The 27,633-nt window shown below is 43.8% G+C and overlaps 1 protein-coding gene across 2 annotated transcripts; it reads right to left on the bottom strand.

Annotated features, from left to right (window-relative positions):
• Positions 1 to 586: 586 nt before the first annotated feature.
• Positions 587 to 26,999, bottom strand: LOC307116582 (uncharacterized protein). Of its 2 annotated transcripts, none has more exons than XM_079800677.1 (3): positions 26,726 to 26,999; positions 25,728 to 25,854; positions 587 to 4,216 (listed from the first exon to the last, which is right to left on the bottom strand). In XM_079800677.1, the coding sequence occupies exons 1-3, from the start codon at positions 26,756 to 26,758 to the stop codon at positions 2,655 to 2,657; spliced, it is 1,722 nt and encodes a 573-aa protein (XP_079656803.1). In that variant the 5' UTR covers positions 26,759 to 26,999; the 3' UTR covers positions 587 to 2,654. The 2 variants fall into 2 exon arrangements, with proteins under 2 accessions (XP_079656803.1, XP_079656802.1); XM_079800676.1 differs by lacking the exon at positions 587 to 4,216 and adding an exon at positions 18,130 to 21,680.
• Between the last annotated feature and the right edge of the window lie 634 nt (positions 27,000 to 27,633).

Raw genomic sequence — 27,633 nt, 5'->3', positions numbered from 1 at the left:
TCATTTATCAGTTGCCTTCTGTATGCTCCACACTCCAAATCTAGCCAGGTACAGGCATCCTCCCTGACTATGAATGGAATCGTGACTTCCTAGTTTACATGTATAAACTAGAGGCTTAGTGAACAAAATTCTTGCATTCAGGGGGATCCCTCAGCCCGGGCTGTGTCCTCTTGCAGTCTGGGAATGTTGAATTCACATAGGTAAATAACACTTATATCCATATAAAGAATTATACAGAGTCCTAACTGGTTTGGCTCAGTGGATAGAGGATTTGCTTGTGGACTGAGGGGTACCGGATCGATTCCGTTCAAGGGCTTGTACCTTGGTTGTGGGCACAACCCAAGCGGGGGATGTGCAGGAGGTAGCTGATCCATGTTTCTCTCTCATCGATGTTTGTAACTCTCTATCCCTCTCCCTTCCTCTCTGTAAAAAATTCAATAAAATATATATTAAAAATAAATAAAATAAAAAAGAACTATACAGAAATGTTTGTACCAGCTTTATTAGCAATAACCAAATATTTTTTGAAATGGACATGATGGTGATATATTCAAAGATATGAATATCCACCAGAGTCCTAGCCGGTTTGGCTCTGGTTAGAGCATAGGCCTGCAGACAAAAGGCTCCTGGGATCGATTCCCGTCAAAGGCACGTATCTTGGTTGAAGACTCCTTCCCACCCCAGGACATGGTCACAGCTGATGCAGGAGGCAACCAATCGATGTGTTTCCTTCACATCAATGTTTCTCTGGCTTTCCCTCTCTCTTCCACTCTCCGAAAAATTCAACAAAAAAATATCCTCGATTGACGATTAACAACAACAAAAAGATTATCTATCGGGAAAAAAAAGATGAGTAACAAATACATCTTTTAAAAATCTCCAACAATTTAAAATAATAATTAAATCTGAAAAATATTTAGAAACAGCCAAGTTCTTTATTAAGAACAGCAAACAGATTAAACAAGGTCATGAAACAACTACACAGTCACAGATATGATCAGTATTGAGTGCAATGATGGTTTCAGTTTCATGCACATGTCAAGATTTATGAAACACTACACTTAACACATGCAATTTACTCATTACAGCTGTTAAAATAATGGTTCAAGATAAAAGAAATATACTTTCACCTATTTTGGAATAGGTTGGCAACTCTATATTCAATTCACATACTTATGCCCTCTGAGCAAGTCTCATGTCAGTGACAGAAAATGTAACAAACAATGAAGAACTTCCACACAAACCCACTGGAATGCTTATTGGGTCACAAAAGCCACATCTCAGGCCTAAAGATACCCTTTCTTTTCCTCTTATTTTGCTGCCAGAGCACCAATGGCTCTGATGGGAACATCTGAGAAGCTACAGGAAGCCACAAACCTCTTGATTATAATCAATGACAATAACTGCTGCACAGAATATGAACATGCCGGGAGTCCCTCAGATCTGTGTACACACCGTTCCTGTAGTCTTTTCCTCAAAAAAATTTCTGGGTGCAGGTTTAGATGAAGACAATTCCATCTAATAGGCTGCACTCTGGTGAAACAACAATTAGGTCAGTGTTTCTGCAGTGAAAGGGGTTCCCCTCACTGCAATGGTCCTCCAACCAGTGACCATCACCCATGGAAATAAAGGCATCAGGGCACATGGCCCTCTGCAACACCTGGGCAGGAGGTTCCCTTCAAATGTCTTAGCATCCCTTGAAAACAAGAAAAAAGTTCACGCTGCTCCCAGATATATTTGAGGTTGTCACAGCTACCCCCTCTTTGGAGTGATCTCTGTGTGTCAAAGCATCCATCTTCACATGAGGACTAGAGTCCACAGTGTTTCCTAGGAAAATTATGGAAAACAATGTAAATTTGGCAAAAACTGCTGAGGTAATTTCTGCACTAGTCTTCCCTCAATAACAAAAATGTTGGAGACCACATAAAATTTTCCACATCACTGAACTTGGAGAGCCCAGATCTCCTTAGAAAATAACATACACAGTAAATAGAACACCAAAATTAAACAAGTGTTAGGAAAAGGCCTTCATTATTTTGCAAAGAATGAGACCTGAGACTGGCAGTTGATGGCTTAGGCACTCAATCAATTCTTCACTGGCATCTAGGGAACGTGTGTTCCTGAAAATGGCAGTCCCTCTACAACATTGTTTACTGGGGCCAACAGGAATCAGTCCTTAGTGGTAACTCATGACAGGTAAACAAGTAAGAACTGAGGACTCAGGTATTCCAAATTTTCTTCAACAAATTAGACAACAGAGGTAGCTTCCCTGGGCACATGAGGATGGTGATTGATGCCATCTCTAGTTACCTTATAGGTTGTTCAGGAGAAATACCTTCAGCAACAAAAATATGCAGTGACCTCGATCTGGCAGGACATCTCTGTATGTTACTAAGTGCAACATAACTACATAGTGTTCCAACATAAGCAAACACAACAGCAAAAACACTTATGGGAACTTTACATAATATAGGTGAGTACATGTATGAGATATAATTCAGAAAAATGAGGATTCACAAATTTTCTTGTACTATTGTGAAGTTCTATCTAAGAAACTTCATTTCCTACACATCTAAGAAATTTCTCACATTTGGACTCTTACGTGGAGAGTGAATTTAGAAATAGGCCTGAGAAATATCTCACATTAATTGCACTCAGAATGTGAACGATCCAATGTGAACGATCTGATGATAATGGAGACCAGTGATCCATCTAAAAGATTTCCCACATTGACTGCATTTATAAGGTTTTTCTCCTGTATGAACTCTCCGATGACTATGAAGTTGAGTGCTACGCGTAAAAGATTTCTCACACTCACTGCATTTATAAGGCTTTTCTCCTGTGTGAACTCTCTGATGTCTACGAAGGTGACTGCTAGTGGTAAAACTTTTCCCACATTCACTGCATTTATAAGGCTTTTCTCCTGTGTGAATTCTCTGATGAAATTGAAGACCATGGCTAGTTGTAAAAGACTTTCCACATTCAATGCATTTATACGAATTTTCTCCTGTATGAACTCTTTGATGACAATGAAGGGCATTCTCCAATGTAAAAGATTTCCCATAGTCACTGCATTTATAAGGCTTTTCTCCTGTATGAACTCTCCGATGATTATGTAGGTGAGAGTTAGCTGTAAAAGATATTCCACATTCACTGCACTCATTGGGCCTTTCTCCAGTGTGAACTCTCAGGTGACAATGAAGTTCAGTGCCAGTGATAAAAGACTTTCCACATTCACTGCAGTGATAAGGCCTTTCTCCAATGTGCACTCTCTGATGACAAGAATCTTTAGTGCTACTGCTGTAAGCTTTTCCACATTTACTACATTTGTAAGGCTTTTCTCCAGTGTGACCTCTCTCATGACAATGAAGGTTACTGCTACTGGTAAAAGATTTCCCACATTCGTTGTACTCATAAGGCCTTTCCACTGTGTGAACTCTCTGATCATAATGGAGGGCACTGCTACTGGTAAAAGCTGTTCCACATTCACTGATCTCATAAGGCCGTTCTCCAGTGTGCAAAGCTTCAGGATCACCTAGGCGGTTGCTACTGCTAAAAGCTTTCCCATATTCATTCCACTGATAAGGGCTTTCTCCAGTGTGACCTTGCTGTTGATCATGAAAGCTAGAAAATTTGGTTAAATATTTTCCACAATCAGAGCTCACAAAACACTGACTTCCTGCATGGACATCCTTTTCCGGAAGAAAATTGTGGTTGCAACTAATGTCTTCCTTACATTGTTTTCTGGTGTAATAATTGTTTCTCCTTTGAAACATCATCTCACACTTCAAAACAGCATTTGGACTGTCCCTGGACATAATAGCCTTTAGGTGGAGATGTCCGGACCCAGTAAGGACACCCTGCCCAACATCCCCGCATGTGAAATGATTCTGGGACACATTGAAATTGTAGCTGTTTGCACGTGAGATCCTGTCCAGACCTCTAATGAAAGTCTTCTCTCTCACATGATGTTGGTCAACTTTTACACTGAAGAAAAACCGTTTTGCACATGCCCCACACCTCAACAGTATCTCTCTGTATTCTGTTCCCTGCAGCTCAGTCAAATGGAAAATGTTTCTGAAGACCAGCCCACAGCTCTCACAGGGGTGGCTCTTCTGGGAAGACAGGGCTGCCTTCGGATTGCTTTCCTGTGACACTCTTACAGAAGCGTTCTCTTTAGTGGGTGCCTCCACATTCTCTGCTCCACAGCAGCAACCTGAACAAAAGGAAACGCTGGTGAGGTACATGTTGATCTTATGAAAACAGAATATCTTCACCACAAATGTTTATGTGTCATGGCTAGGCCTGATTGCATAGAACAATTTTCAAGACAAATGAGGTATATTCTGAGGAAATACATAACGTGGCCACAAAAGTTGGTCGATGATGAAAAACTAACCAAGAAAGGACAGAAGCACAGGATGGGACACAAAGAAGAGAGGAAGGCTCTACTCATTGTTCTTGCAAAAAACGGCTTCCTCTAGTACCGTACATGCTGGCCACGTGAGTCTGTGTAGAATAATTTAAAGCTGCTCAAAGTCATAAAAATTGATTGTACTAGCTGAAACCAGTTTGGCTCAGTGGATAGGACTGCGGACTGAAAGGTCTCAGGTTCGATTCTGGTCAAGGGCATGTACCTTGGTTGCAGTACTGGGGATGTGCAGGAGGCAGCTGATCAATGTTTCTCTCTCATCAATGTTTCTAACTCTCTATCCCTCTCTCTTCCTCTCTGTAAAAAAATCAATAAATAAAATATATTTTAAAAAATTGATTGTATTAGAGCACATGATGTTCAACGTCATTATAATAACACATGTGCACTCCAAGGTGCTGCAGGCCCGGACCAACATTGGAGTGCAGTAAAGAGCGACCTGAGAAAGAGGCAGAGGTGCAAAGTCCAGAGAGGTTAAGGTTATACGTGAGGTGGGAAACCAAGTAGAAATGATCATTATTAGAACTGAATAGTAGGCAAAGTCCCAACGTAAGTACAAACAAGCATAACTGGGTGAGGAATGGGCAACTTTAACTGAACACTGGGTTTCTAGCTATGAATGTAACAAAGGCCAGCCAAGAATTCCTCCCTAATGACAGTTGACCAAGGCAAGACCGCCTGTGGGTCCACTGTGTCATTCATAAAGTCGTGTTTCTTCTTTGATGCACAAATGATACTTCTACTTAAATTCCATTAGAGCCATTGCATGGGATAAATGATGCAAATCTTCAAAGAAAAACAGAAAAGATGGATGGTCAACACTGTTGTAGAACAACAAAGTGTAAATGAGATCACAGACAAAAGACCTATGTGTGTGACACCAGCAAGATGGCACAATCAGAGATATGAGCATCTTTCCCCACCTCAGTATAAGTAGACAGCTAGCCATGAACAAAAACTGCATAAGAAATGGGAATAAGAGTACCTTGAAGAGAAACAGTATTACAGAATACAAATAAAGAACTCTACAGAAAGGATGACTGGTAAAGACTGGGTGAATAAACATATTTGAAAATACGTAGTCAAAAACAAGGGTCAGAGTTACCTCCAGCAGCCACCTTGCTTCTGCTATCATTGACCCTAGAGGCCTGTTCTTCAAAAAATATTGGAAATTTTTGTTTTTATAGACCACAGAATGGCTTGTCCAGTACGGCGCAATTGGTTGGAACACTGTCCTGTGTACCAAAGGGTCGAGGATTCAATTCTCAGTCAAGGCACATATCAGTATGTGGGTTCCATTTCCAGTAGACTTGTGTGCAGAAAGCAGCCTTTAAATGTTTCACCCTCACACCAATGTTTTTTTCTCTCGCTCCCTCCCCCTCCCTCCCCCACACTCACTGTCTCTCTCTCTCTAACTCATTATTCATGTTTCTATCTCTCCTTCTCTTCCTCTCTGAAATCAATAAAATATATTTTCAGAGTAAATAATTTAAAGAATAAATAAATAGCCCTGGCCCGTGTCACTGAATGCTGAGAGTGCCTGTCTGTACACAGGAAGGTCATGCTTTCGATTCCCAGTAAAGGGCGGGTACATGGCTTTCACGTCTGATCCCGACTCTTAGAGTAGGCACATCTGGGAGGCAATCAATTGATGTTTCTTTCTCTCTCTCTGCCTCTCCTCTCTCTCCCTTTCCCTTACTCTAAGAAAAAAAAAAAAATCAGCCGAAACCGGTTTGGCTCAGTGGATAGAGCGTCGGCCTGTGGACTCAAGGGTCCCAGGTTCGATTCGGTCAAGGGCATGTACCTTGGTTGTGGGCACATCCCCAGTAGAGGGTGTGCAAGAGGCAGCTGATCGATGTTTCTCTCATCGATGTTTCCAACTCTCTATCCCTCTCTCTTCCTCTCTGTAAAAAATCAATAAAATATATTTAAAAAACAAACAAACAAAGAAAAAAAAATCAAAGGAAAAAATATTTTCACTATTCAGGTGAAGATAAAAGAGGAATAAAGTATTGAATTAAGAAAAGTGACAGGAGCCGAAAGCGGTTTGGCTCAGTGGATAGAGCGTCGGTCTACGGACTGAAGGGTCCCAGGTTCGATTCCGGTCAGGGGCATGTACCTTGGTTGCGGGCACATCCCCAGTGGGGGGTGTGCAGGAGGGAGCTGATCGATGTTTCTCTCTCATCGATGTTTCTAACTCTCTATCCCTCTCTCTTCCTCTCTGTAAAAAAATCAATAAAATATATTTTTTAAAAAAAAAGAAAAGAAAGAAAAGTGACAGGAGAGGACATCCAAGATGGCAGTGTAGGCAAGGGCTTATACTCGCTGCTTCCCACAACCACATCAAAATTACAACTAAAATACTGAACAACCATCAGCCAGAACCGCTGGAAAGCTAACTACAACGAAGTCTTATGACTAGAGAAGTAAAGAAGACAGCACACTGAGACTGGTAGGAGGTGCGGAGGCACAGAAGGTGCTGGTCCTGCACCCACGAAGGCCACTTTAATTGGGAGGGAGGTCGTCTCTGCAGAGGTCACGTGGAGGAGCAAGAGGTCCCAGTACAGCACCAGATGTCCAGCCCAGGGTTCCCGATTGGGGAAAAAAGTCCCTCCTGGCAATAAGAACTTCAGACTGTACAAACCAGTGCAGACTGGGGCTGAGTGACAGAGGCTACAGGAGATCAAGCTGCTCTCCTTACAATGCCAGCACCACCAACTGAACTGACAAGATCCCCCTTCCTCTGAGCTCCGGTACCAGAGAGAAGCTCAGGAGGGCGGGGCTTGAATGGGATACCAAGATACATATGAGGAAAAACGGGATGGACTAGCATTGGGGCAGGAACTCAAGAGGCTTTCTTCCAGACATAGGTGCTGCTCTCAGGGATCATGGTTACTATGCTGAGACCTCCTGATTGCAGTGCTGACTGGCAGCCATTTTTATTTCCTCCGCCCTAGTGATTCCCTGAGACCTCACCCCATCCAATTTAATTGTTTATTTTTTGAAAGATATTTTATTGATTTTTAGGGAGGAAGGGAGAGGGAGAGAGAGATAGAAACATCAATGATGAGAGAGAATCACTGATCGGCTGCCTCCTCCATGCCCCCCACTGGGGATCGAGCATGCAACCCAGGCATGTACCCTTAGCTGGAATGGAACCTGGGACCCTTCAATCCACAGGCCGACGCTCTATCCATTGAGCCAAACCAATTCGGGCCCCATCCAATTTTTTTAAAAATATATTTTATTGATTTTTTACAGAGAGGAAGGGAGAGAGATAGTTAGAAACATCGATCAGCTGCCTCCTGTACACCCCCTACTGGGGATGTGCCTGCAACCAAGGTACATGCCCTTGACCGGAATAGAACCTGGGATCCTTGAGTCCACAGGCCGAAGCTCACTGAACTAAACCGGTTTCGGTAAGGGACCCATCCAATTTAAAAGCACACCCAAGCTCTGTGCAACAGCATTTGTATATGAATGGCCCGTCTTTGCTCAGGCTAAAACCTGTCAAACAAGTTGCAGTTGGGTCAGGGAGCCACAAATCTATCAATAAAAGGACCAAGAAGAGGCACCAGCACTAGCCTTCCCTGCTTTACAACAGGGCCTCATCGGGGCACTTCCAAACCCGATACAAAGAGGAGAATCTGCAGATCTCCCTGAGATGATGCTAGATGGATCCAGGCAGACCTGCCTGAAACCAAGAGCCAGTGTACCCAGTGGTCAGTGTCATACCACATCACCTTACAATTCTTCACTTCCATAAGGGACACAGTCAAGGAGCAGCCTCACTGAGCAACAAAGCCCCACTGAAGCAAGTCCTGCTCCAAAGGGGTGTCTCCTACACAGCAGCTCTCCCACTAGGTTGCAATGGCCCCGAGAGATGCTAAAATCCACAACAAAAATCTGGCAAATCCATTCCAGCATTACATTAGAAAGATCATACACTGTGACCGAGTGGGATTAATTAGGAGATGAAAGGATGGTACAATATCTGAAAATCAATAAACATGATACATCACATAAACAAATTGAAAGACAAAAATCACAGTCATATCAACAAATGCAGAAAAAGCATTTAACAAACTCCAGCCAATTTCTTGATAAAAACTCTCTGCAAAGTGGGAGTACAAGGATCATACCACAATATAATAAAAGCCTTATATGACAAACCTACAGCCAAAATCACACGCAAGGGGCAAAAACTAAAATCATTTTCCCTAAGAACAGGAACAAGACAGGGATGCCCACTTTCACCACTCCTGTTGGACATAGTACAGGAAGTGTTAGTCATAGTGATCAGACAAGAAGAAGAAATAAAAGGCAACAAGATTGGAAAAGAAGAAGTAAAACTGTCATTATTCACAGATGACATGATATTGTACAAAGAAAACCATAAAGACTCCATCAATAAAACTACTAAAGCCGAAACAGGTTTGGCTCAGTGGATAGAGTGTCGGTCTGCGGACTGAAAGGTCCCAGGTTCGATTCCGGTCAAGGGCATGTACCTTGGTTGCGGGCACATCCCCGGTAGGGGGCGTGCAGGAGGCAGCTGGTCAATGTTTCTCTCTCATCGATGTTTCTAACTCTCTATCCCTCTCCCTTCCTCTCTGTAAAAAATCAATAAAATATATTAAAAAAAAAACAAAAATAACTACTAAATATAATAAACACATTCAGCAATGTAGCAGGATACAAATTTAACAACCAGAATTCTATGGCTTTTTATACACCAATAATCAACTCACAGAAAGAGAAAGAAACAAACAATCCTATCTACCACTGCAACAAAAAAATTAGGATACCTAGGGATAAACTTAACTAAGGAAGTACAAGACCTGTACTACGAAAACTACAGAAAGTTGAAAAAAGACATAGAAGAAGACATAAACAAATGGAAGAATATACCATGTTCATGGATTGGTAGAATCAACATCATTAAAATGTCCACCCACACTAACCAAGCAATCTAGAGATTCAACGCAATCCCAATTAATCCCAATACAAAGGGCCTATTTCACAGACCTAGAACAAACTCGCCAAAAGTTCATATGGGATATTAAAAGAAGAAAAAAACGAAGAGCCGAAGCAATCTTGAGAAAGAAGAACAAAGTTGGAGGGATCACAATATCAGGTATCAACCAACAGTACAAAAATGCCTGGAACTGGCACAACAACAGACATATAGAACAATACAACAGAACACACAACCCAGAAATCGGCCCAAGCCATTATGTTCAATATTTGACAGAGGAGGCAACAGCATTCAATGGAGTCAAGACAGCCTCTTCAATAAATGGTGTTGGGAAAATTGGACAGATACATGCAAAAGAATGAAAGTAGACCACCAACTTACACCATACACAAAAATAAACTCAAAATGGATAAAGGACGTAAGTGTAAGTCGTGATACCATAAAAATCTTAGAAGAATCCACAGGCAGCAAAACATTAGACATATGTGCTAGCAATATCTTTATTGATACAGCTCAGAGGGGAATAGAATGTAAGGAAAAAATAAACAAATGGTACTACATCAAAATAAAAAGCTTCTGCACAGGAAAAGAAAACATCAACAAAACAACAAGAAAGACCACTGCATGGGAGAACATGTTTTCCAATTACATTTCAGATAAGGATTTAATCCCCAAAATTTAAAGAGAACTCGTATACCTTAACAAATGGAAGATAAATGATCCAATCAAAAAATGGACAAAGGACCTAAATAGACACTTTTCGAAAGAGGACATACAGATGGCCGAGAGAAATATGAAAACATGCTCAAAGTAACTAATCATCCGAGAGATGCAAATAAAAACAACAATGCGGTATCATCTCACACCTTTCAGAATGGCTATCATCAACAAATCAAGAGAGGGCAAGTGCTGGCAAGGATGTTGAGAAAAAGGAAACCTCATGCACTGCTGGTGGGAATGCAGACTGGTGCATCCACTTGGAAGACAGTATGAAGTTTCCTCAAAAAGTTAAAAATGGAACTCCCATATTACCCAGTAATCCCACTACTAGGACTACATCCCAAGAAACCAAAAATACCAATCAGAAAGGAGATATGCACCCTTTTGTTCATAGCAGCACAATTTACAATAGCTAAGATTTGGAAATAGCATAAGTGCCCATGAGTAGATGAGTGGATTAGAAAACTGTGGTACATCTACACAATGGAATACTACGCTGCTATAAAAAAGAAGGAACTTTTACCATTAGCAACAACATGGATGGAACTGGAGAGCATTTTGCTAAGTGAAATAAGTTAGTCGGAGAAAGGTAAATATCACATGATCTCACTCATAGGTGGGATATAATGATCAACATAATTTAATGCATAAGAATAGATCCAGAGACAAATGGCAGGAGAGGAGGGGTTAGAGAACGATGAAAGGACTTGTATGCATACATATTAGCATAACCAATGGACACAGACATGGGGCGGTGGGGGATTGCCTGGGGTGGGAATGGCTGCGGAGGCGGGAGGGGGTCAAGTGGAGAAAAAGTTGACATATGCTGAACTTTAGACAATAAACAAACAAATAAATAAATAAACAAGCAGATACACTAGTACATTTAAAAAATGGGGAATGGACTTAAACAGACACTTTTTAAAAGAGGACATAAAGAAGGCCAAGAGACAAATGAAAACATGCTAAAAGTCACTAATCATCTGAGACGTGCAAATCAAAACGACAATGAGATACCATCTCACACCCGTCAGGATGGCTAGCATCAACAAATCCACAAACAACAAGTGCTTGCGATGATGTGGAAAAAAAGGGACCCTTGTGCATGGCAGGTGGGAATGCAGACTGGTGCAGACACAGTGGAAAATAGCATGGAGTTTCCTCAAAAAATTAAAAATGAATTCTCATTTGACCCAGTAATCCCACTTTTAGGAATATATCCAAAGAAATAAGAAACACCAATCACAAAAAACATATACACCCCTATGTTCATAGCAGCACAATTTATGATAGCTAAGATTTGGAAACAGCCTAAGTGACCATCAGCAAATGAGTGGATTAAAAAGCTGTGGTACATCTATACCAGTGAAACTCAACCTTCTTAATGCTGCATCCCTTTAATACAGTTCCTCATGTTGTGGTGACCCCCAACCACAAAATTATTTTTGGTGTTACTTCATAACTGTAATTTTGCTACTGTAATGAATCGTAATGTAAATATCTGACTGGCAGGATGTCTTAGGCCACACTGGTGAAAGGGTCATTCGACCCCCAAAGGGGTGGCGACCCACAAGATGAGAACCGCTGATCTACACAATGGAAGACTATGCTACTCTAAAAAAGAAGGAACTCTTACCATTTGCCACAGCATGGAGAAAGACAAATATCACAGGATCTCATTCATTTGTGGGCAATGTGGGAAAAAGAAGATATATGTAATACAATATGTAATACTTTAAAAAATAAAGAATTTTTGCAGAAACCGGTTCGGCTCAGTGGATAGAGCATCAGCCTGCAGAATGAAAGGTCCCAGGTTCGATTCCAGGTAAGGGCACGTACATTGTTTGCGGGCACATCCCCAGTAGGGGGCGTGCAAGAGGCAGCTGATCGATGTTTCTTCTCATCGATGTTTCTAACTCTCTATATCTCTCCCTTCCTCTCTGTAAAAAATCAATAATATATATATTTTTAATAAATAAATAATTTTTAAAAACGAAATATGTTTAGCCCTAACTGGTTTGGAGCATTGGCCTGCGGACTCAAGGGACCCAGGTTCGATTCCGGCCAAGGGAATATACCTTGGTTGCAGGCACATACCCAGTAGAGAGTGTGCAGGAGGCAGCTATCGATGTTTCTGTCTCATCGATGTTTGTACGTCTCTATCCCTCTCTGTTCCTCTCTGTAAAAATAAAAAAATGAATAAAATATATTTTGAAAAAAGAAATATGGTGAAAATATCCATAATACACAATGCAATCCACAGATTAAATGCAATCCTAAGAATAATTCCTATGGTATTTTACAAAAAAATGAAAACAGAATCTTGAAATGTATGAAATTAAAAAACTCGAACAGCAAACGAAATCTTGAATGAAAGCAAAGTGCATGGCATCACAGTTTCCGACTTCAATTTATTGCAAAGAGAAAACAAGCAGAATGTGTTGCTGGAGAAACAGAGACACATACATCAACTGAACAGAACAGAAAACACAGAAATAAACCCAGGCACATGCTTTCAAGTAATCTTTGTCAAAGCTGCAAGACACAGAAGAAGGGAAAGATAGTTTCTTCAATGAATGGTGCTGCTGAAATCAATACTCACATGTACAACAAGAATACTGGACACCGCTGATAAAATTTAACTCAATCTACATTAAATGTCAGCGCTAAAACAGAAAACTCCTCAGGACACTAGAGAAAAAGTTTTGGAGATTTGTTATGGACAGGATTTTCTTTTTCTTTGAAGAAGAAAAAAAAATAAAGAAAAAAAATATATATATATATAATTTATTTTTTTACAGAGAGAAAGGGAGGAGGGAGAGGTAGAAACATCTATGAGAGAGAAACATCGATCAGCTGCCTCCTGCATACTCCCTACTGGGGATGTGCCCACAACCAAGGTACATGCCATTGACCAGAATCGAACCAGGGACCCTTGAGTCCACAGGCTGAGGCTCTATCCACTGAGAAAAACCGGTTAGGGCTCAGACAGGATTTTCTGAATGTGACACCAAACACAAGACAAAATAGACAAAACAAACAGTCCAGATTGCAACAAATAAAGAAAAACAGCTTCTTCCCAGCACAACTGCATGCAATAAACAATGCAATGACTGTCTGAAAAGCAAACTCGATAGAATTTCAGTAAAAACACTTCATTGCAAAGCACCAGTAACAACCATCTGAGTTCCTTAGAAACATGGTGGCACTAGACCTGCTGAACGAAGGGTTGCCAAATCCATGGACTTTGTAGAAAAGCGGGTGTGGGGGAACAATATCTGCAAAGCACTATTAAGCACATGCAACAATATGTGTTCCTGTACATAACAATTAATATATAAAATATAGAAGGCAGTCAAAAGAATCTTTAACCAAAAAATAGTTACGAACCAGGACAAGGCTGTAGAGACAATTATTCAAAAACTATGTACAAATGATCAACAGGAATACAGAAAATGCTTTCCTCACTGATCAAGGTGGAATCCCTCAGGCTTCCTGCCACACTACCAACCACAAGTCCTTCCCTGTGAACGTAGTACAGCGGGGAGAACTGGGACTTCAGGAATAGAAGGGAGCAGGGGAAACAGACCCACCCTCCCCAGGACAGCAACTACCCAGGAAACTGGAAAATCAAGCAGAACCACAGTCTACATGGGAGGACACAGCACACCCTGGGAGATGGGGCCTGGGAAATCGCAAAGCCAAGCCCAGGTCACTGGTGAGAGTGAGGGTCTTACCCAGTGTGGATACAAGTTCAAAGTTCTCCAGCATCACATTCAGGTACAGCTGTCTCTGACCCTCATCAAGGAGGCTCCATTCCTCCCTGGAGAAGTACAGGGCAATGTCCTCAAAGGTCACGCCAACCTGTCAGAATGGAGACAATTGAAACCAGAGCTATGTCTCTCTGAGAACCAGTAATTGTACTCCTTACACACCTTCCCCTCCTCAACCTCCTCCAGGGCACCCGGTTAGTGTGGACACCAGGCCCTAATGCCAGTGCAGGCTGCTCTCTCATCACAGTCCCATTACTCACTGGGATTGCCCTCAGCAGAGCAGCTGGGTTGGGTGGGAATGTTTGGGGGAGGGGAGGGGAGGGAGCAATGTCATTTAAGGTCTGGGCGATGCCTGCAGGGCCCCAGCCTTCCTGCCAAGCAATTCCACTGCAGTCTCCTAGATCATGCCTCCGAGACACAGCCAAGCCTGGGTTTATGCTTCGCCTTTAAGTCCCCACACCAGGTCCCGGGGACCATCAGCTCACACTTCCTCCAGATGTGCACACCACTGGGTAACCTTTAACCTCTTCCCATCTTCAGTCCCAGGTTCACTCCCTCAGCTCTGCCCCCTTCCTGCTCCAATGCCATTGGATCTCGCTGGACTCACCCATGAACTTGGCACATGGCATGTAGAGAGGCTTGTCTCCCAGCCGGGTCCAGGACCACCCCAGGCCCCTGAGGGACCCCACAGCCTGGAAAAACCCCAATGAGGCTGTGCCGTCCTCCCTGCAGCCTCTGATCTGTCCGCCAATCCTCACAGCACACACCCTCAGGGAACCTCAGATGCAAGTCACCCCTGTCCACTTGAAGCATCCATCTTACATAAAAACTGCTGTTGGAAATTTTAACCTTGCTATTTGGCTTCGGGAAATGCTTGCTTGCTTAAATAATAAGGAAAATAAGACTATTCCCACTTCAGAGAGGCCATTAAACCTTTCCAGGACGAAGTTATCAGTGCTGGCCCCAGGCCAGGCCTTTGGTTGATTTCTTAAGTCCCCAGCACATAGGGGCTCCTTAAGAACTTGCAAAGGGGGCCGGATACACCCCATATTTGGGAGAGAAAGGTAAAAACATATAAATAGGGACAGTTCCTCATTGTTGGGGTCCAGAATTTGAGACACATTTTCCTCTGGGCCTGCGCGTACTAATAATAAATGGAACTCCATCTCTCTAAGTGTTTCTTCGTTCTTCCCCAGTTTTCTGTCACACACCCTGCCCTGCACTGGCTGTGCCTCAGAAGCCACAACGCTCCTCTCCCCTCCGCCTTCCTCACGGTCCTCCACGGGGACTGAGCTGGAGGACCTGACAGATGCCCCACCCAGGCTGTCCTGTTCGGTGTGAGGAGGCGGTGAGGGGCTGGGGGACAGGAACTCACCTCAGCGAAGCTCCTCAGCGCGGGCGCCGCCATTGCTCTCTGTGGGCCGAGCGGGGCGGGAGCGGCCGGAGTAGAAGCCGCTGCAGGAATGGCGGTGCCTGTCCCGGCCCTGGCGTGGGTCCGGGCGGTGACTCCGAGCTTCAATCCCCAGTGTGAGCTGTGAGCACCACCGGAGGCTCCTACCAGAGGCTGTGCGGCGGAGAACACCACTCCCCCCCTTCTCCACGGGACGCTGCGACTAGGGAAACCTGGCCGCCTCAGACAAACGTCTGCGAAGGGATTTTGTCTCCAGGACTACCGGTCCCGCCCTACGAAGCGGCCAAACGGAAGTGCCTTCTCTGAGCCCCCATTGGCTCATCCTCGTGGCATTCCAAGCGATGCCCTCTGGGTAATGTAGTTCCTAGGCTCCAAGGCCAAGATCCCATTATGAGAGTGGAGTAAAGGGAATAAAGCCCAGAACACACCAAGTAAACTAAGTGTCCTTAGCGCCTTAATGGGAGGTGATTTCCAGGGTAAGTTTGTTTCTCCTGCACCTGCTGGCTTCCTTTAGCTGCAGGTTTTGCATATCTTTCTTCAAAAAAAAAAAAAAAAAAGACCTGCTCTTCCTGAATGGCAGGCATTGTTTCTTCCTTCAGGACCTTTGGCACATGTCTCCTTCAGGCCAAATGTAGCTTGCAGAGGTTGCTCAATTGTGTAACTCTGTGTAACTAGATCTAACCTGCCTCCACTGAATCCATTGTACAATGTTAATGTCACAAAACAGACACTCATACTTACAGCATCTGCTTCTGATGCCATCCAAAGTATCAGCTCTGACTGGGCTACAGTGTGGATAATATGGCCAAGAGACATGTGAAAAAATGCTCAAAGTGACTGATCACCAGAGAGATGCAAATTTAGCATTGTGGAACCCAAAGATGAGATACTGCCCACCACCCCCATCTCAGAACAGAAAGGTGGAAAGCCAGAGCCGCCTGCCATGCCCCAGCCAGTACCCAGAGCATAACAGGGTCTCCTTGGCAGCTGGATCTGGAGTCAGGATGTTGCTCTATAAAGACCTTTTTAAAAAGAAAACAAACATATATATATAAGTATGTATATATATTATTGATTTTTCACAGAGAGGAAGGGAGAGAGAGCTAGAAACATCGATGAGAGAGAAACATCAATCAGCTGCCTCCTGCACACCCCCGACTGGGTATGTGCCCGCAACCAAGGTACATGCCCTTGACCGGAATCCAACCTGGGACCTTTCAGTCCGCAGGCCAACGCTCTATCCACTGAGCCAAACCGGTTTGCCCCTCTGTCCGGATCACCTCCAACTGACCCCCACTGATGGCCTGCTTGCCTCGAACTGCCCCCCATGGTGGTTTGCTGACCCCCAACAGTCCCACCCCCCACTAGCCTGATCAGCCACAACTGCAGTCCCATCCTAGCCTGATCACACCCCAGTGACCAAATCTCCCAGCCCCTCCTTCTTTTCTTTTTTTCAGCACCTCCTTGAGCAGAGTCCAGGGCTGGCTGGAAGCAAGTATTTGCGATTTAATTATCTTCTATAATTGAAACGTTGTAGCCTTGAGCAGTGGCCATAGCAGGCCAGGGTGGGCAGGAAGCTTTGCTTCCTCCATCGCAGGGGCAACCCAAGCCTCCTGCTTCCTCTAGCTCCCTGGCTGCCACCATCTTAGTTGGATTAGTTTGCATACTCACTCTGATTGGCTGGTGGGTGTAGCGGAGATATGGTCAATTTACATGTTTCTCTTTTATTAGATAGGTTTCCTTATTAAAATGCACCCAAAGACAATGGTGCTTGTGGGCATCGGGGAGTGAGAAGTGTCTGGCCTGGGAATGTCTCTGCAGGGAGAGGCTGGAGTTCAAAGGAGATGGAGAGAAAGAGAGAGAGAAAAAAAATCAATGCTGGGAGAGAATCATTTATCAGCTGCCTCCTGAATGCTCCACACTCCGGATCTAGCCGGGGCACAGGCATCCTACCTGACTATGAATGTAATAGTGACTTCCTAGTTTACATTTATAAACTAGAGGCTTAGTGAACAAAATTCATGCACTCAGGGGGATCCCTCAAGGCGGGCTGTGCCCTCTTTTTTTTTTTTTTAATATATTTTATTGATTTTTCACAGAGAGGAAGGGAGAGGTATAGAGAGCTAGAAACATCGATGAGAGAGAGACATCGACCAGCTGCCTCCTGCACACCCCCCACTGGGGGACGTGCCCGCAACCAATGTACATGCCCTTGACCGGAATCGAACCTGGGACCTTCCAGTCCGCAGACCGACGCTCTATCCACTGAGCCAAACCGGTTTCGGCAAGGGCTGTGCCCACTTGCAGTACTGGAGCCCTAGGGGGATGTCTGATTCACAAAGGTAAATAACACTTACATCCATTTAAAGAATTATACAGAAATATTTGTACCAGTTTTATTAGCAATAACCAAATATTTATTAAAATGGACATGATGATGATATATTCCAAGATATGAATATCCACCAGAGCCCTAGCTGGTTTGGTTCTGGATAGACCATCAGCCTGCAGACCAAAGGGTCTCTGGATGGATTACAGTAAAAGGCATGTACCTAGGTTCAAAAGTCCTTCCCAGCCCAGGCCATGGTCACAGCTGATGCAGGAGGCAACCAATCGATGTGTTTCCTTCACATCAATGTTTCTCTTTGTCTTTCCCTCTCTCTTCCACTCTCCAAAAAAATCAACGGAAAAATTCCTGGGGTGAGGATTAACAACAAGAATGTCTATCAAAAAAAAAAAAAAAAAAAAAGGTTAGTTACTAATATATCTTTTAAAAATCTCCAAGAATTTATGAAATAATAAAGCTGAAAAATACTTAGAAAAAGCCAACTTCTTTATTAAGATCAGCAAACAGATTAAACGAGGTCATAAAGCAACTACACAGTCACAGATATGATCAGTATTGAGTGTAATGATGGTTTCAGTTTCATGCACATGTCAAGATTTATGGAAACACTACACATACATGCAATTTACTCACTACAGCTGTAAAAAAAATGGTTCAAGATAAAACAAAAATCCTTTCACCGATTTTGGAATATGTTTGGCAACTCTATATTCAATTCACATATTTAAGTCCTCTGAGCAAGTCTCATGTCACTGACAGAAAAGGTAACAAACAATGAAGAACTTTCACACAAACCCACTGGAATGCTTACAGGGTCACAAAAGCCACATCTCCGGCCTAAAGACACCCTTTCTTTTCCTCTTAGTTTTTCTGCCAGAGCACCAACGGTTCTGATGGGAACATCTGAGAAGCTACAGGAAACCACAAACCTCTTGGTTATAATCAATGACAATAACTGCTCCACATATGATAAACATTCCTGGAGTCCTACCAATCTGTGTACACAAAGCTCCTGTAGTCCATTCTTCAAAAAAATTTATAGGTGCATGTTTAGGTGAAGACGATTCCATCTAACAGGCTTCAGTCTGGGCAAACAACAATTAGGTCAGTGTTTCTGCAGTGAAAGGGTTCCCCTCACTGCAATGGTCCTCCAACCAGTGACCATCACCCATGAAATTGAAGGCATTAGGGCAAATGGCCCTCTGCAAGACTTGGGCAGGAGGTTCCCTTCAAATGTCTTAGCATTCCCTGAAAACAAGGAAAAAATTCACGCTACTCCCAGACTTACTTGAGGTTGTCAGAGCTACCTCTCTTTGGAGTGATCTTTGTGTCTCAAAGCATCCATCTTCACATGAGGATTAGAGTCCACAGTGTTTAATAGGAAAATTATGGAAAACAATGTAAATCTGGCAAAAACTGCTGAGCTAATTTCTGCACCATAGTCTTCCCTCGATGTCAAAAATGTTGGAGACCACATAAAGGTTTTTCACATCACCAAACTTGGAGAGCCCAGATCTCCTAACAAACTAACACACACAGTAAATAGAACACCAAAATTAAACAAGTGTTAGGAAAAGGCCTTCATTATTTTGCAAAGAAAGAGACCTGGACTGGCAGTTGAAGACTTAGGTACTCAATAAATTCATCACTGGCATCTAGGGAAAGTGTGTTCCTGAAAATGGCAGTCCCTCTACAACAATATGTTTACTGGGGCCAACAGTAATCAGTCCTTTCTGGCAAACTCATGACAGGGAAACAAGTAAGAACTAAGGACTCGGGTATTCCTAATTTCCCTCAACAAATTAGACAACAGAATTAGCTTCCCTGGGCACATGAGGATGGTGATTGATGCCACCTGTAGGGACCTTATAGGTGGTTCAGGTGAAATACCTTCAGCAACAGAAATATGCAGTGACATAGATCTGGCAGGACATCTCTGTATGTTACAAAGTGAAACATAATTACATAGTGTTCCAACATAAGCAAACACACACAGCAGCAAAAACACTTACAGGAACTTTACATAATATAGGTGGGTACATGTATGAGATACAATTCAGAAAAATGAGGATTCACAAATTTTCTTGTACTATTGTTAAGTCCATATAAGAAACTTCATTTCCTACACATCTAATAAATTTCTCACATTTGGACTCTTATGTGTAGAGCGAATTTAGAAATATACCTGAGAGATACCTCACATTAATTGCACTCATCATGTCTTTCTCCAGTGTGAACTCTCTCATGATATTGGAGACCATGCCTCCATATAAAAGATTTCCCATATTCACTGCATTTCTAAGGCTTTTCTCAAGTATGAACTCTCTGATGATTACCAAGGGTACGCCGGTATGTAAAAGATTTCCCACATTTGGTGCATTGATAAGGCTTTTCTCCTGTATGAACTCTCTGATGATAACGAAGGGCAGTGCTAGTGGTAAAAGATTTCTCACACTCACTGCATTGATAAGACTTTTCTCCTGTATGAACTCTCTGATGATTATAAAGGTGAGACACAGACTTAAAAGATTTTCCACACTCATTGCAATCATAAGGCCTTTCTCCAGTGTGCACTCTCTGATGATATTGGAGACCAAAGCTACTTATAAAAGACTTCCCACATTCACTACATTTATAAGGCCTTTCTCCAGTATGAACTCTCTGATGATACTGCAGACCAACACTACTTATAAAAGACTTCCCACATTCACTACATTTATAAGGCCTTTCTCCAGTATGCACTCTCTGATGATGTTGGAGACCAACGCTACTTATAAAAGACTTTCCACATTCACTACATTTATAAGGCCTTTCTCCAGTGTGCATTCTCTGATGATATTGGAGACCAATGCTACTTGTAAAAGACTTTCCACATTCAATACATTTATAAGGCCTTTCTCCTGAGTGAATTCTCTGATGATAACGAAGGTCGGTGTTAGTGGTAAAAGATTTCTCACACTCACTGCATTTATACGGCTTTTCTCCTGTGTGAAGTCTCTGATGTCTACGAAGGTGGTAATTAGTGGTAAAAGATTTCCCACATTCACTGCATTTATAAGGCTTTTCTCCTGTATGAAGGCTCTGATGACTATGAAGTTGAGGCTGAGTGATAAAAGATTTTCCACATTCATTGCACTCATAAGGCCTTTCTCCAGTGTGCACTCTCTGATGATATTGGAGACTACTGCTACTTGTAAAAGACTTTCCACATTCACTACATTTATAAGGCCTTTCTCCAGTATGCACTCTCTGATGATATTGGAGACTACTGCTACTTGTAAAAGACTTTCCACATTCACTGCATTTATAAGGCCTTTCCCCTGTGTGAATTCTCTGATGATAACGAAGGTCAGTGTTAGTGGTAAAAGATTTCTCACACTCAGTGCATTTATAAGGCTTTTCTCCTGTGTGAAGTCTCTGATGTCTATGAAGGTGGTAATTAGTGGTAAAAGATTTCCCACATTCACTGCATTTATAAGGCTTTTCTCCAGTCCGAACTCTCTGATGATGACGAAGATTACTGCTGCCAGGATCTCCCTCACATTCTTTTCTGGTGTAAAAATCTTTTCTCCTTTGAAACATCAAACCACCCTTGGAAATATCATTTGGCCTGTCCCTGGTCTGATCAGCCTTTAGGTGGAGATGCCCTGACCAGGAAAGTGTGCCCTGCCCAACCTCCTCACAGGTGAAATGATTCTGGGACACATTGAAATTGCAGATCTTTGCAAGTGACATCCTCTCGACGCCAATAATGAAAGTGTTCTCTCTCACATGCTGCTGCTGAAATTTGGCACTGAAATAAAATTGTTTTGTACATGCCCCACACCTCAGCTGTATCTGTCCATGCTGTGTTCCCTGCAGCTCAGTCAAGTGGAAAATCCTTCTCAAGACGAGTCCACAACTCTCACAGGGGTGGCTCTTCTGGAAAGTCAAGGCTAACTTGCGATTCCTGGCCTGTGACACGCTTACAGAAACCTTCTGTTCTGTCTGTACCTCCACATTCTCTGCTCCACAGCAGCAACCTGAACAAAAGGAAACGCTGGTGAAGTACATGTTGATCTTATGAAACCAGATTATTTTTGCGAAAAATGTTTCCCTGTCATGACTAGGCATGATTCCATAGAATGATTTTCAAGACAAGTGAGTTGAACTCTAAGGAAATAGCTGTTATACATTAGCTGGCCTGAAAGGTCAGTCAATGGTGAAAATCTCACCAAAACAGGAACAAAAGCTTAGGGTGGGAAACAAAGAAGACAAGAAGGCTTTACTCATTGTTCCTTCTCGAATGGCTTCTTTTAGGACTTTTCATGCTGGGGACCTGCGTCTGTGTAGGATAATTTGCATGTGCTGAAAGCCATACAACACAATTGTACAGAAGCACAGGATGTTCAAGGTCAATATAATAATATGCCTGCACTCCAAGGCTCTGCAGGCATGGACCTAGGTTGGTTTGCAGTAAAGAGGGACCTGTGAAAGAGGTAGAGGGGCAAGGTCTACAGAGGTTAAAGTTATCTGTGGGCATGGAATCTGAGTAGAAATGGTCATTATTACACCTGAGGAGCAGGCAAAGTGTCAACAATAAGACAGCAGAAGCAAAACTGGATGAGAAATGGGTCATGGAAACAAAATACTTTTGAACAAAATGGGTTCCTAGTTATGACTTTAACACAGCCCTGGTGTCAAAACCTTCCCAACAGGCCTTCACCAAGGCAAGACCGCCTCTGGGTCCACCTTGTCCTTCATAAAGTCATGTTTCTTCTGTGATGCACAAATGATTCCTCCCCTTGAATCCCGACTGAGTCAAAAATGGGATTCAGATTATATAAATCCAAACGAAAAACCAAATAGATGTATGGTGAGCACTGTTATAGAACTACAAAGCACAACAGAGATCATGCGGGAAAATATCTATGTGAGTGACATCAGCAAGATGGCAGAGTAAGAAATATGGTAAGCCTGTCCGCTCTCAGAACAAGTAGGCAGCTCTCCATGAACAAAAACAACTACAAGGCGTTAAGAATACAATGAAACTCTGGCTGCTTTTACTCAATGGTTGAAGCGTCGGGCTCCACACTGAAGGGTCGAAGCTTTGATTCCTTGTCAAGGTTACACACCTGGGCTGAGGTTGGCTCCCTGCCCCGCCTGGTGGGTGTGAGAGTCAACCAGTCAATGTGTTTCTCTCTCTTCAATGTTCCCCACTCTCTCCCCGTTCCCTCCTTTCCACTCTCTCTAAATGCACTGTGATAAAAAAAAAACCCACAGAAAACCACGAAACAAAAAAACACAAACAAACAAGTGAGGATTAAAAAAAAGGAGTCCAATTAAACCAAAAAGAATTAAGTAGAGAAAAAAAAGAAAAGAAAAAGGGAGCTGAATTACAAAGAGATGACCAGAGTGGGTTAGCAAACATATTTAGCTAGGGTCAGTGTGGGTGCCCTGTCCAGAGGACATGGAATGTTCAGGGCCAATCTGAGCTTCGGAATCTCATCAGAGTGTTCAAGCCTAATTTGCTATACACAGTCACAAAAGCAAGGACACAGCAAGCTATACTAGTCACTGTGCAGGCGTGCGCTTCTACAACCCAAAGACTAATGTCACTATTTCGAAAGAGGCCTCTTTGGTCTAAGTCGGTATAAAGTATGTTACTGACCAGGCAGTACGCGCCTGCTTGGTTGGATTGCTGTGTTTGCAATGGCTGCCATGTTAGCAGCGGCTACTTAGTATGGCTCCTAGGCTGGCTCCTACATTGGGGGCTGCTTCGTAGGGAAGATACAGTGTTAACCAGCCAGCATGCAGCTCTCAATTTTATGGACTACTGTGTAGGACTTTACTTTGAAGAACTGTTTTCTCTAGTGGCTCCTTGGTAGCAATGGTTACATGGACTGCAATAAGGACTCCCTTATTTACCCACCGTTTCCCCTATCTTATCCATCTAATTCCCGGCGCCCATAATTTTCCAGTTCCTGCCAGAGAAGGACCTGTGCTCTCACAGTCAAAACAAGGGTCAGAGTTTCCTCCATCACTCACTGCTCCTGTACTAATGTTGACCCTATTGGCCTGCTCTGTGAAATACTCTGGACATTTCTGTATTTACAAACCACAGAAATCTGTGGAACATTTGTGAACTCTCCAAGATCTACTTAATGAGTGGACCCAAATTACAGGGGGAAGGTTAGGGAGAGGTGGGGGAGATAAGAGATCAACCGAAGGACTTGTATGCATGCATATAAGCATAACCAATGGACGTAAAACTCTGGGGGGTGAGGGCATGTATGGGTGTCGGGGGGAGGGGACAATGGTAAGTTATGTACACATATAATACCTTAATAAAAAAATTAAAAAAAAAAAGAACCTTAGCATGACGGGCTGTCCATGTGGCCTCTCCCATTGATGACATCAAAAGCACCATATAAAGACAACTGTCTTTTTCATGTACTGAAAAGACAATAAAGTGGTAAAATGAAAAAGAAAAAAAAATCTCGAATACCAAAAGCAATCTTGAGCGAGAACAAAGCTGGTAGCATCACACTTCCTGACTTCAACTTATTCCAAAGAGAAAGCAAGCAAACAGTGTGTGGCTGGAGAAATACAGACACAAAGATGAATAGAACAGAACAAAACACACAGAAATAAACTCAGGCACATCCTTTCAAGTAATCTTTGACAAAGCTGCAAGACACAGAAGAAGGGAAAGACAGTTTCTTAATTGAACGGTGGTCATAAAAATCGATAGTCACAAGTAAAACAACAAAAATTGGACACCACTGATAAAATTTAACTCAATCTGCATGACAGAATTGAATGTCAACACTTAAAATTAGAACAACCTAGAGGAAAAGTTTTGGAGAGCAGTGCTTTGGACAGGAGTTTCTGGATGTGACACCAACCCCCAGGCAAAATACAAGAAATAAACAGTGCACACTGCAACAAATAAAGAAAAAAAAAACACAAAACGTCTTCACAGCACAACAATAAGCAAAATTAAATGAAAGGCAATCTAGAGGATGGGAGAAAATACTTGAAAATCGTATGAAGAAAAAGCTTGGAGATATTGTGGATTCGGTTCTGCTCAGCACAATAAAGCGCATAATGCCGATATGGAAGGAAATTCACACAAATAGTTGGAGTTCCCAGGAAATAATAAAGATATGTTAATACTATACTGCAGGCTAATAACAATGCAATGACTCTGTCTCAAAAGCAAACTCTATATAACTTCAGTAAAATCACTTTATTGCTAAACACTAGTAACAAGCATCTGAGCTTGCCAGAAACATGGTGGCACTAGACCTGCTGAATGCTGGGTTGCCAAAAACATGGACTTTGTAGAAAAGTGGATGTGGGGGAGTAATATCTTCGAAGCACAATTAAGCACATGCAAAAATAGGTGCTCCTGCATGTAGTAAGAAATAAATATATAAAATATATAAGAAAGTCAAAAGACTCTTTCACCAAAAAATACAGTTAATAAACAGGATAAGGATGTAGAGACAATTCTTCAAAAAACAGATACAAATGACTAACAGAAATATAGAAAACTAGGGTCCGGTGCACGGAAATATGAATGGGGGAAGGGGCCTCCCAGCCTCACCTGCTCTCTCTCCCAATCCAGGAACACTGGCTCCTAACCACTCACCTGCCTGCTTGATTGCCCCTAACTGCGTGCCTGACTGCCTGATCATCCTTAACAATCTCTGCCTCAGCCCTGGTGGCTTTGTCTGGAAGGACGTCATTCCTCCAGAAGGTCATTTGGCTGTTCAGTCTAATTAGCACATTACACTTTTATTACTATACATGCTTTCCTCACTAATCAAGGTGGAATCCCTCAGGCTTCATGGAACCCTACCAAGGCCTTCCCTGTGAACGTATTACAGCGGGGAGAATTGGGACTTCAGGGAAGAAGGGAGCAGCGGAAACAGACCCACCCTCCCCAGGACACCAACTACCCAGGAAACTGGAAAATCAAGCAGAACCACAGTCTACATGGGAGGACATAGCACACCCTGGGGGATGGGGACTGGGAAATCACAAAGCCAAGTCCAGGTCACTGGTGAGAGTGAGGGTCTTACCCAGCGAGGATACAAGTTCAAAGTTCTCCAGCATCACATTCAGGTACAGCTGTCTCTGACCCTCATCGAGGAGGCTCCATTCCTCCCTGGAGAAGTACAGGGCAATGTCCTCAAAGGTTACGCCAACCTGTCAGAATGGAGACAATTGATACCAGAGCTGTCTCTCTGAGAACCCCCACTCCTACTCCTGACACATCTTCCCCCCCTCAACCTCCTCCAGGGCACCCGGTTAGTGTACACCAGACCCTAATGCCAGTGCAGGCTGCTCTCATCACAGTTCCATTACTCACTGGGATTGCCCTCAGCAGAGCAGCTGGGTTGGGTGGGAAGGACTGGGGGAGGGGAGGGGAGAGAGCAATGCCATTGAAGGTCTGGGCGATGCCTGCAGGGCCCCAGCCTTCCTGCCAAGCAATTCCACTGCAGTCCCCTAGATCATGCCTCCAAGACACAGCCAAGCCTGGGTTTATGCTTCGCCTTTAAGTCCCCACACCAGGTCCCAGGGACCATCGGCTCACACTTCCTCCAGATGTGCACACCACTGGATAATCTTTAACCTCTTCCCATCTTCAGTCCCCAGGTTCACTCTCTCAGCTCTGCCCCCTTCCTGCTCCAATGCCACTGGACCTCGCTGGACTCACCCATGAACTTGGCACATGGCATGTAGAGAAGCTTGTCTCCCAGCCGGGTCCAGGACCGCCCCAGACCCCCGATGGACCCCACAGCCGGGAAAGCCCCAATGAGGCTGTGCCGTCCTCCCTGCAGCCTCTGGTCTGTCCGCCAATCCTCACAGCCCACACCCTCAGGGAACCTCAGATGCCAGTCAGCCCTGTCCTCTCCGCCCTGCACTGGCTGTGCCTCAGAAGCCACAACGCTCCTCTCCCCTCCGCCTTCCTCACGGGCCTCCACGCGGACTGAGCTGCAGGACGGGACAGGCGCCCGCACCCGGGCGGTCCTGTTCGGTGTGAGGAGGCGGTGAGGCCCGGGGGACAGGAACTCACCTCAGCGAAGCTCCTCAGCGCGGGCGCCGCCATTGCTCTCTGGGGGCCGAGCGGGGCGGGAGCGGCGGGAGCAGCAGCCGCCCAGGGAATGGCGGTGCCGGTCCGAGGCCCGGCGCGGTCCAGGGAGCGACTGGAGGTTCAACCCCAAGTGTGAGCTGTGAGCGCCCTGCGGGCGCCCCCCATGGGCTGTGAGGCGGGGAACACCCCTCTCCTGCCTTCTCCTCGGGAGCCTGTGACCAGGAGCTCCTGACCGCCTGACAGACCTGACAGAAGACAAAACCCGCCCGGAGGACTAGTCCCGCCCACAGAAATGGACAAAGGAAACCGCCTTTTCTCAGCCTCCATTGGCTCAGCCTGGTGGCATTCCATACAGGGCCTTCTGGGTAATGTAGTTCCTAGGCTCCAAGAGCAGGATTCTGTTATTTCCTCAGGGAACTCCAGGAATGCATTTGGAGGCAAATACCCCAAGAACACACCAAGTATACTCAGGCCTCCAGGGCCTTAAGGGGAGGTGATTTCCAGAGAAGTTCGTTTGACATGCACCTGCGTGGCTTCCTTTAGCTGCTGGTTTTGGATATTTTTCTTTAGGACCTGCTCTTTCTGAATAAAAGGCATTGTTTCTTCACATTTGGCATGACTCTCCTTCAAGCCTTATGTAGTGGGGAAGGTTGCTTAAGTCTCTTGCCTCCATTGAATCCATTACACAAAGTTAATGTCACAAAAGACACTCATACGTAGAGCATCTCCTTCTGATGCCATCCACAGTGTCAGCTCTGCCTGGGCTGCAGTGTGGACAAGATGGCCCAGAGACACATGAAAAATGCTCAAAGTGACAGATCACCAGAGAGATGCAAATTAAAGCAACAATTAGGTATCACCCCACTGCTGTCACAATGGCTGCCATCAAC

Source organism: Cnephaeus nilssonii, assembly GCF_951640355.1.
Source record: "Cnephaeus nilssonii genome assembly, chromosome: 20".
NCBI classification, from domain to species: Eukaryota; Metazoa; Chordata; class Mammalia; order Chiroptera; family Vespertilionidae; genus Cnephaeus; species Cnephaeus nilssonii.
The sequence above is the reverse complement of the archived record's forward strand: the minus strand, read 5'-3'. Positions and strand labels throughout refer to the sequence as shown.

Excerpts from the sequence above, each read along its gene's own strand:
- LOC307116582 (XM_079800676.1), bottom strand. The coding sequence starts at position 26,758 with ATGGCGGCGCCCGCGCTGAGGAGCTTCGCTGAG. Across the intron at positions 25,855-26,725 it reads CGCTGAGGAGCTTCGCTGAG|GTTGGCGTAACCTTTGAGGA; the intron begins GTGAGTTCCTGT and ends CCATTCTGACAG. Across the intron at positions 21,681-25,727 it reads TGAACTTGTATCCTCGCTGG|GTTGCTGCTGTGGAGCAGAG; the intron begins GTAAGACCCTCA and ends CCTTTTGTTCAG.